The sequence below is a fragment of the Nicotiana sylvestris genome, chromosome 2 (assembly GCF_000393655.2).
Source record: "Nicotiana sylvestris chromosome 2, ASM39365v2, whole genome shotgun sequence".
Taxonomy (NCBI): Eukaryota; Viridiplantae; Streptophyta; class Magnoliopsida; order Solanales; family Solanaceae; genus Nicotiana; species Nicotiana sylvestris.
In genome coordinates this window covers 185,179,862-185,190,254 of record NC_091058.1, presented here as the reverse complement: position 1 = coordinate 185,190,254, position 10,393 = coordinate 185,179,862, and the positions used below count along the sequence as shown (strand labels likewise).

The 10,393-nt window shown below is 34.1% G+C and overlaps 3 protein-coding genes across 3 annotated transcripts; 1 reads left to right on the top strand and 2 right to left on the bottom strand.

Annotated features, from left to right (window-relative positions):
- Window positions 1-5,397: 5,397 nt before the first annotated feature.
- LOC138886059 (uncharacterized) lies at window positions 5,398-6,201 on the bottom strand. Its single transcript, XM_070167084.1, has 3 exons — window positions 6,001-6,201; window positions 5,577-5,808; window positions 5,398-5,450 (listed from the first exon to the last, which is right to left on the bottom strand). Exons 1-3 carry the CDS (start codon window positions 6,199-6,201, stop codon window positions 5,398-5,400), a joined length of 486 nt encoding a protein of 161 aa, XP_070023185.1.
- A 694-nt stretch (window positions 6,202-6,895) lies between these two features.
- Window positions 6,896-7,993, top strand: LOC138886458 (uncharacterized; the record flags this gene model as incomplete). The annotated part of the gene is made up of 1 exon (XM_070167570.1): window positions 6,896-7,993. A coding segment is annotated over exon 1 (1,098 nt), but the record flags the coding sequence as incomplete, so codon positions are not given.
- Window positions 7,994-8,001: 8 nt separating this feature from the next.
- LOC138886459 (uncharacterized) lies at window positions 8,002-9,078 on the bottom strand (the record flags this gene model as incomplete). The annotated part of the gene is made up of 1 exon (XM_070167571.1): window positions 8,002-9,078. A coding segment is annotated over exon 1 (1,077 nt), but the record flags the coding sequence as incomplete, so codon positions are not given.
- Between the last annotated feature and the right edge of the window lie 1,315 nt (window positions 9,079-10,393).

Genomic DNA, 10,393 nt, shown 5'->3' with positions numbered 1-10,393 from the left:
TTAATATCCTTGGGTTTTCTTTCTACCACGGTTCTTTTCCAAGGAATTTACTTGTATTGAATTGGGTGACTTTTCCCTATGACGGATGACATGATAACTTTCTTAAGGGATTAGTCTTGTTTAGGTAAATATTTTTTTTAGTTAGTTTAGTAACTAGTAGCGAATAAAGTGGTTATTGGGTGTAATCTTTTGTCCATAAACTGATATGTGGCTTGTTTGGTACCAACATAGTTTAAACTTTGGCATATGATGTTTTGATTTTTAAAATAAAAAATTATTGAAGTGATAATTCTTGTTGTGACTTTTAGGTTCTATTTTTGGCTCTTTGATTCATTAAACAGTCTTTTAGGCTATATGTGATTTTCTTCGGGTTCATTGGTTTTAATTGAATTTTGGATTTATATGTCACTCGAATTTGCATGTGCCATGTGTGGTGAGATTTTTTGTGAATTCTTTTGCATCATTTGTAGTCTAGAACTTTCCCGGAATGTGCTTCAAGGAGAAATCATAGACTAACTTGGTTTGAAAAATGATATTGGGCCTTCCTTGGACCGCTATTGTGCCTTAAATTTCCTACCTTTGAATATTTTCCCTAGTCAACCCATTTTGAGCCTTTAACCTTGCTCTTTGGCAACCATGTTACAAGCTTTAATCATTTGTTCTTTATTGATCTAGCTTTTGACACCCTACCTCCCTAAGTACTTTGAAAGTGTAAACATAGGCTAAAAGCCTAAGTTTGGGGGGTGAAAGTTGGAAAAGTTGTGATATGGAAGTTGCTAAAAAAGGTGAAAGGTAATAAAAAAAAGGGAGTGAAACCTTCCTTAATTTTGTAAAGTGAACAAAGGATGGAAAATATTTTTGAAAGAAGTGTGCTTTAATTGTTGCAAAGTGTAGTGCTTAGGGAGGTTTTCAGTCACTTGTGCCCTACCTTAACCAAAAGCCTACATTACAATCCTTTATGGCCTACTTGATTTTGAGCCAATTGTGTCTACATTATTGGAGAAATACATGAAGGGCAAGCCTATGACACTACTTTTGTGCATTTGAACATCTTTGAGAGAGTGAGAGTTAATTCTTTCCATTTGATATCCCACGTGTGTTTAAATTATAATTTTATAAGTTGGGAATCTCTCTTAAGTGTGAGGGCACATGAAAATTTTGAGTTGTCAACTTAATCCAATCTCCAATTGGGAGGAATGAACAAAAGAAAAATTGTTTGTGATAATGAGGCAAATTTTGAAGCTTTAGTGTCATGACTTGGTTACCACTTTGATTAATGTGGTGTTTGAGCACTTGAATTGAAATAAAATTTGTGAGAAGGTTAGTGATTCATATGTTTTGGATTAATTGTTGGTACCAACCAAAATCATTAGATTGTGTTTAATTTGTACCCCTTTTAACTTGAAATGATGCTTCGTATGCCATTGAGCTATATTGATGATTTTATTGAAGGATGTTCTTAGTTTTTAAATTGCTTGAGGACAAGCAATAGTTTATGTTTGGAGGTTTGATAAGTTGGTATTTTTTCAACTTATCTCTTCTTAATACTTAGGCTTTTGTATGATTTTGATGAGAAACTAAGGTATTTTCTGAGGTTTATTGACATATTTCAGGTATCATATGATTTGAAGAAGATATAGAAGAAAACAAGTCAAAATGTACAAAATTGAAGAAAAATGACTGCTGCCAGTTATTGCTCTTCGCGATCGCAAACATTGGCACGCTATCGCATAAGGCTGAGAAACTATGTATCGCGATCGCATTGCTGCTTCTGTGGACGCGATGAAGAATTTGGCCACTACCCATGAAATGTTCTACGTGAACGCAGGATTCCCTCTGTGATCGCATTGGTCATCATCATCACTTTACGCGATTGCAATCCGGCTTACGCGATCGCAATGCATTAAAACCATGCGAAATCTTGGCAGTTTTGGCATTTCATGATTTTGACCCCAAAGCCATTTAATACACAACCTAGTCTACTTGAAAGATATCTTTTGGCTTATTTTCAGTCCAAAACACTAGAGAAAACAGGGTTGGAATCTAGGTTTTATGCACTAACCCTTGGGTTTTGAAGATTTGAAGATTGTGGTTAAGAATTTCTTACTCCTTTGTACACATTTCTTCGTTTCATTGCTTTGTATTGAATATCTAAGTGTGTAGTATTGATTCAACACTTGAATCATATTTATGAAAATAATCATATTTAAAGTGTGGATTAAATACCTTGTTGTACTCATATATTGAATGATTTTTATTCTTTTATGAAGTGAGTTATTGTTACTTTAATTATTCTTGTTCTTTAATGTTTCCAAAGGGATTAGCTAACCCTAGAACTTTCCCATTAACTCTGAATTAATTTTTGAAAAGATTATTTGGGGTTGGGAAAGATTAATTAATAAGAACTTGAGGCTTTAACCCTCATTTTATAGATTCTACCTAGGGATAGGATCGAACTACTTCTAGCCATTCCGGGTGTGCTTCATCTCTTAATTGTTTAGGGATAAATCAATTAGGAAGTCTTGTTAGTCTTCGGTAGAAGCTAATATAGAATTTTTACCCGTGGCTAATTGTCACGACCCCAAATACCCCGGCCGTGATGGCACCTATCACAATACTAGGCTAGCCAACCCAAACCATTAACCACAGTAAGTTCCTTTTATTAAACCATTTTGCTAATAATGATTAAATTTCAAATTTGCATAACAAATATCTGAATCACTGAAATGTGTGGAAAGACAGTATAACAACAAACCAAATATCCGGTATCACAAGTCTAGAGCCTCTAAATACAACCAGTCCGATTGTCTAATACATAATAAGCCTACAAAATGCAGAAAAACAAGGATAGGAAGGAGAAAAGCAGGGTTGTGGACATCGTGCAACTACCTTGCAGTTTTCGATAAGCTCTGATAATGCTGGGGACCCTCACTCTGCCGCTCGAGCACCTGGATCTGCACACAAGGTGCAGATAGTAATGTGAGTACACCAACTTAGTAAGTAACTAAAGTAAATATGGTCTGAACATAGTGACGAGCAGTTAAAAATCATATATAAGAGTACACAACATAGTATCAAATCAAACTCAACAGTTTAAAAGCCAATTACTTCATAAAAACTTCAGTTTCAATTGAAATACTTTGAAATCATTTACCTAGCAATTTTCAACAGAGGCTCATTATAAAAGAAGAGTGAAATTAGTAAAAATGACATAAATGGGCCCCTCGGGCAAGGTATCACTCATAAATATAGCCTCTCGGTCACTCGTGACTAAGCTCTCGTCACATGGTACCCACACTCCGCACTATAGCTCAATAATATCTCCTGATAGTAATAATCATAATAATCGTTGTGGCGTGCAGCCCGATCCATAGTTTATAGTCGACTACGCTCACTGGGGGTGTACAGACCAAGTGTTATATCGATGCGGTGCGCATCCCGATCCAATATATATATCGCTGCGGCGTGCAGCCCGATCCATAATATATTAATGCAACATTGTTGCAGCGTGTAGACCGATCCGTAATATATATATATATATATATATATATATATATATATATATATATATATATATATATATATATATATATATATATAATCCTCACCATTAGGTCCTCAACCTCTCTAGTCATTATCCTCATAGCCGCTCGGGCATAACAGTGGAAATCAGGGAAACTCAGCCCAAACAGATTTCACATTTTAAGAAGTAGAGTGATAAAAATCAAGTTTAAACAATAAACAAGTAAAACATGACTGAGGATATGCTTTCAAACAAATAGAGTGAGAAAAACATTGAAATGCCTCTAAGGGTCTTAACAGGTCGGCACAAGACCCCAAACATGGCATACAACCCATAATATAGTACAAATCTCTAAAGTACGTGATATCATAAGATTTCAAATAAAATACACGCCTTAATAGTCGCTACGGGACGGACCAAGTCACAATCCCTACCAGTGCACGTCCATATGCTCGTCACCTAGCATGTGCGTCACCTCATTTGTCTAAATATTACGAAATACCGGGGTTTTATATCCTCAGTTCTAGATTTACAATGGTTTCTTACCTCAAACCGGATGAAATACTACTCCGCGATGCCTTTTCCTCTTGCCTCGGCCTCAACTCCCACCGAATCTACCCAAAATCATAATCTTAACATTAGAATATGCTAAGGGAATGAAGCCCATGCGAAAATAATCAAATTATACCAAAAATCCTGAAATTGGCCAAACCCGACCCCCGGCCCTACGTCTCGGAATCCGATAAAATTTACATCAATGAAATCCTTATCCTCCCACGAGTCTATTCATTCCAAAAGTATCAAAATCGGACCTTAAATGGTCCGTCAAATCCCCACTCAAAGATCTCTAATGTCAAGCCCTAATCCCTCAATTTTCTTCCTTAATTTCCACTAATACCATGATTAAACAATGGAAAAATGATGATAAACTCAAGTAATGAAGCTTAGGTGACTTACCTAACTGATTCTCTTCGATTTCCCCTTGACATTCACTGCCCTAGCTCACTTCCCGTCTTCAAAAATGGAGAACTTAGCAAAAATTCGCGAAGGAAACCTTATATACCTTTTGACCCAGGAATTTCGCACCTGCAGTCCATTTCCCACTTTTGCAGTCTGGCCCACCGCATCTGCGGTTCTCACTTAAAGGCCTAGGACCGCACCTGCGATCGCTCACTCGCACCTGCGCCATCGCAGATGCGTCAAGGTATCCGCTTCTGCGGCTCCTCACGTCTCACCATTGGCCACTTCTGCGGCTTGATTCTGCATCTGCGATATTCGCACCTGTGGCCTCCCAACCGCAGATGCGGTTGTGACAACAGCCATAAACTTCAGTTGTAACTCCAAATTCCTAACATTCCGTCTACCACCCAAAATCACCCGGAGGCCCCCGGGACCTCAACCAAAACCTCAAACAAGTCACATGCCAATATCCAAACTTATACAAATCTTCAAAACACCTCAAACAACATCAAATCAACCAAATCACATCGGATTCAAGCCTAAGGTTCTAAAACCTTCCGAATTCCACTTTTAATCAAAACGTCTATCAAACTACATCCAAATGACCTTAAATTTAGCACACACATCCCCAATGATACAACGGCCCTACTGCAACTCCCGAAATTCCATTCCGACCCCTTTATCAAAATCTCGCCTGTCAACCGGAAAACGCCAAAATTCCATTTTCGCCAATTCAAGCCTAAATCTACTACGTACCTCCAAAACACATTCCGATCGCACTCCTAAGTCCCAAATCATCTCCCGAAGCTATCTAAATAATCAAAATTCACATCCGAGCACTTTTTCACATAAGTCAATGTCTAGTCTACTTTTCCAACTCAAGCCTACTCAAAAGAGACTAAGTGTCTCAAACCTTACGAAAATCTCTCCGAACCCAAATCAATCAACCCAATAACATTTAATACAACTGAATAAGACAATGAGAAGTAGAAATGAAGGAAACACAACGGTAACTCAAGAAACGACCGGCAGGGCCATTACATCCTCCCAATCTTAAACAAACGTTCGTCCTCGAACGAGTCAAGAAACATACCTGAAGCATCAAATAGTTGAGGATATCTGCTCTGCATCTCCCGCTCAGTCTCCAAGGTAGCCTCCTCCATGGGCTGACCTCTCCACTGCACTTTCATTGAAGCTATATCCTTTGACCTCAACTTTCGAACATGATGCTCAAAAATAGCTACTGGCTCTACATAATAAGTCAAATCAACATCTAACTGAACCGTACTGAAATTTAAAACATGAGACGGATCACCAATATACTTCTGGAGCATAGAAACATGAAATACCAGATGCACACTCGACAAGCTGGGTGGCAAAGCAAGCTCGTAATCCACCTCCCCAATCCTCCGAAGCAACTCAAAAGGCCCAATGAATCGATGACTCAATTTACCCTTCTTCCCAAATCTCATAACACCCTTCATGGGTGAAACCTTCAATACAACCTTCTCACAAACCATGTAGGACACATCCCGAACCTTCCTTTCAGCATAACTCTTTTGTCTCGTCTGCGCTGTACGAAGCGTCTCCTGAATCACCTTCACCTTGTCTAAAGCATCCTGCACCAAGTTTGTACCCAACAGCCTAGCTTCACCCGGCTCAAACAAACCAACTAGAGATCTACACCGCCTATCATACAAAGCCTCATATGAAGCCATCTGAATACTCGACTAGTAACTGTTGTTATAAGCAAACTTTGCGAGCGGTAGAAACTGATCCCATGACCCTCCAAAATCAATGACACAAGCACGCAACATATCCTCCAATATTTGAATAGTGCGCTCCGACTGCCCGTCCATCTGAGGATGAAAAGATGTGCTCAACTCAACCTGAGTACCCAACTCTCGCTGCACAGACCTCCACAATAGTGAAGTAAACTGAGTGCCCCTATCTGAAATGATGGAAATTGGGATACCATGCAGACGAACAATCTACCAAATATAGATCTCTGCCAACCGCTCTGAAGAATAGGTAGTACACACAGGAATAAAGTGCGCAGACTTGGTTAGCCGATCGACAATCACCCAAATAGCATCGAACTTCTTCAAAGTTCGTGGGAGCCCAACTATAAAGTAAATCATGAAAAATTGGTATCAGAGCTATGGAAATAAACATTTATATTAAGAAGCAAATCATGAAAAATAACACTGACATTAATAGTACAAACCCGCAAAACAGTGAAACAATTAAAATAACTAAGAAATCGCAGAAAATTAGGAAGAAACTAAAGAAACTATATATAGAATATGAATACTTAAGTATCACAAAAATAAACAAAGCTAGGCTGTCCAAATTAATCGATATAATATCTAAAACAGAATATAAATATGTTTGTTATCTAAAGGATAAAAGATGAATAAAGAAGAATTCGCATTAGAAGAGAAAACATATGAGAATCCAGAAGGATTAAAAATAACAATAATATTTTCCAACTTAGGAAGAAGATATAAAAAAATAGGAAATAACCTAAACTTAATGTTAGAAAAAGAAACTGTAAAACTAGAGGATAGTTTAACCGCCATGGTTAGAATAACAAAAGAAAACGAAGAAATAGATAGAAAACGAGAGATTAAAGAAATACAACAGCAAGCTAAAGAAAAAATACAACAGATAGAGGAAGTAAAAAACACTAAAATAACAGAATTAGAAAAAGAATTAGAGATGCTAAAACAGATGTATGCAAATAAACTAAAAGAAAAGGAAAAACGTAAAGAAGAAGAAGAAGAACTAAAACTAACAAATGAGATAGAAAGATTCAAATTACAGTTAGAAGAAGTACATGAGAGTCCATCAAAAATAAGTATAAACGAAATAAATGACCAAAGTGATAAAGACACAGAACTAGGAGAAAACTATTCAGAAACAAGTGAAACATACACAGAACTTATAGAAAAAACAGAAAAGATAAAAATAAACCCAGAAATAAATACAGGAGATATGAACGAAGATAAACCAAGCATATCAGGAATAAAAAATCCAAAACAATTAAACCCAACCTATTACAGAGTAAGTTATGATGCATATGACAGAAACAAAACATTATGGGATAAAAGGTTAAATAAGAAATGGGCACCAAGACAGATAACTGAACAATATAATTTTTTAGATCTAGATTGTGTAGCAGATATAAATAAAACAATACAATTATGGATAGGATATATCTCAAAACAACTAATAGATAATAAAATAACAATAGCGGAAACACCAGGATATATAGAAAGAACATTAATAGGAACTGTAAAATTATGGTTACAAAATTTATCAAGTGAAAGCTTAGACACATTAAGGAGTAATAAAAAACTTGACGGTACAACTACAACAACAGTTACAGATATATTAAATAAATATGAAATAGCAATAAGAAATGAATTTAGTAGTATGACAACAGAAGTAGAAGAACAAAATAAAGAAAAAATTACAAATAGGAATTTAATGACAAAATTAGCAATATGTAATAAATTTCTATTTGTAATTTTTTCTTTATTTTGTTCTTCTACTTCTGTTGTCATACTACTAAATTCATTTCTTATTGCTATTTCATATTTATTTAATATATCTGTAACTGTTGTTGTAGTTGTACCGTCAAGTTTTTTATTACTCCTTAATGTGTCTAAGCTTTCACTTGATAAATTTTGTAACCATAATTTTACAGTTCCTATTAATGTTCTTTCTATATATCCTGGTGTTTCCGCTATTGTTATTTTATTATCTATTAGTTGTTTTGAGATATATCCTATCCATAATTGTATTGTTTTATTTATATCTGCTACACAATCTAGATCTAAAAAATTATATTGTTCAGTTATCTGTCTTGGTGCCCATTTCTTATTTAACCTTTTATCCCATAATGTTTTGTTTCTGTCATATGCATCATAACTTACTCTGTAATAGGTTGGGTTTAATTGTTTTGGATTTTTTATTCCTGATATGCTTGGTTTATCTTCGTTCATATCTCCTGTATTTATTTCTGGGTTTATTTTTATCTTTTCTGTTTTTTCTATAAGTTCTGTGTATGTTTCACTTGTTTCTGAATAGTTTTCTCCTAGTTCTGTGTCTTTATCACTTTGGTCATTTATTTCGTTTATACTTATTTTTGATGGACTCTCCTGTACTTCTTCTAACTGTAATTTGAATCTTTCTATCTCATTTGTTAGTTTTAGTTCTTCTTCTTCTTCTTTACGTTTTTCCTTTTCTTTTAGTTTATTTGCATACATCTGTTTTAGCATCTCTAATTCTTTTTCTAATTCTGTTATTTTAGTGTTTTTTACTTCCTCTATCTGTTGTATTTTTTCTTTAGCTTGCTGTTGTATTTCTTTAATCTCTCGTTTTTTATCTATTTCTTCGTTTTCTTTTGTTATTCTAACCATGGCGGTTAAACTATCCTCTAGTTTTACAGTTTCTTTTTCTAACATTAAGTTTAGGTTATTTCCTATTTTTTTATATCTTCTTCCTAAGTTGGAAAATATTATTGTTATTTTTAATCCTTCTGGATTCTCATATGTTTTCTCTTCTAATGCGAATTCTTCTTTATTCATCTTTTATCCTTTAGATAACAAACATATTTATATTCTGTTTTAGATATTATATCGATTAATTTGGACAGCCTAGCTTTGTTTATTTTTGTGATACTTAAGTATTCATATTCTATATATAGTTTCTTTAGTTTCTTCCTAATTTTCTGCGATTTCTTAGTTATTTTGATTGTTTCACTGTTTTGCGGGTTTGTACTATTAATGTCAGTGTTATTTTTCATGATTTGCTTCTTAATATAAATGTTTATTTTTCATAGCTCTGATACCATTTTTTGGGGGTGGTTGTTTGAGTTCATCTTATTTTTCATAGGATCTTTTTTATGTAGTTGTGGAATTAAATGCTTTTTCATGATTATCTGTAGCTAGCGAAATTAACCTTGAAATTTCTTTTATATTTTCAAGTGTGTATTCTAAGTATTTAATATCTTTAGTTTTTTGATATTCTTCTATATTTTTTTCTAATATTATTTTTGACATATTTATATGTTTTAGAATTTCTAACCAGTACTTAAAATATTTGTAACTATCAATTTTTGATTTGTTCATATTAATACTGAGATGTATACCTGTTGATACATATATCCATGGTTTCTATATTTCTCAGTGTTATTTCTTTTCTGTGTTGATAACTTTCAAGTTTATCTTCATAAAATTCAATTTCATTTTCTATAGTTAATAAAGCTTTATTACGTAATTTATTATATCTAATAATATCTTTGCAGGTTTTAATATTGTATTTAACACAATCTATTTTTCTATTTATGTTACTTGAGGTTTTTAAGAAGTTTCCATTTCTGGGTATTATAGAATCTTATATAATGAAAAGTGTTATGTTTCATTTATAAACAGATTTTATTAACTTGATATGTGATCATTAGTCTGAATATAAATCTAGTTCATATAGATCTAATATATCTATTTCATGTGATACAATTAGTTCCGTAAATGCTTGTTCCATTACATATATTATTTCAAAAGTAACTAAAATATCGTAAATTTTTCTTTTAACATCGTTATTAAGTCTCTTAAAGATATATAACATAAGTATTTTGTAGTCAATATTTTCTTCTAATAAATACGTGTGGTTGTTCATTTATAATTATTATTTATCATGTGTTTACTAAACATATTCCCTCTAACCTCTTTGTTTATCATAGAGTTTATCATATTTTAATAAGTTATACTGAACAATCTTTTCTGGTCACTACCATGTTTTTCATGCTTCAATCATTTACCCTAACAGCGCCTCAACTCTGTGTACTCCCCTAAACGGCTTCCTTGCCTACTGGTTTCCACTTTAGGATGGCATAGTCTGGGC

What these genes read in the sequence shown, in the direction of transcription:
- LOC138886059 (XM_070167084.1), bottom strand. Translation starts at nt 6,201, where the DNA reads ATGGCTTCATATGAGGCTTTGTATGATAGGCGGTGTAGATCTCTAGTT. An exon ending in TTCGGGATGTGTCCTACATG is followed by an intron (nt 5,809 to 6,000) that starts GTTTGTGAGAAG and finishes TCTATGCTCCAG; the next exon opens with AAGTATATTGGTGATCCGTC. An exon ending in TCAACTATTTGATGCTTCAG is followed by an intron (nt 5,451 to 5,576) that starts GTATGTTTCTTG and finishes TGTCTTATTCAG; the next exon opens with TTGTATTAAATGTTATTGGG.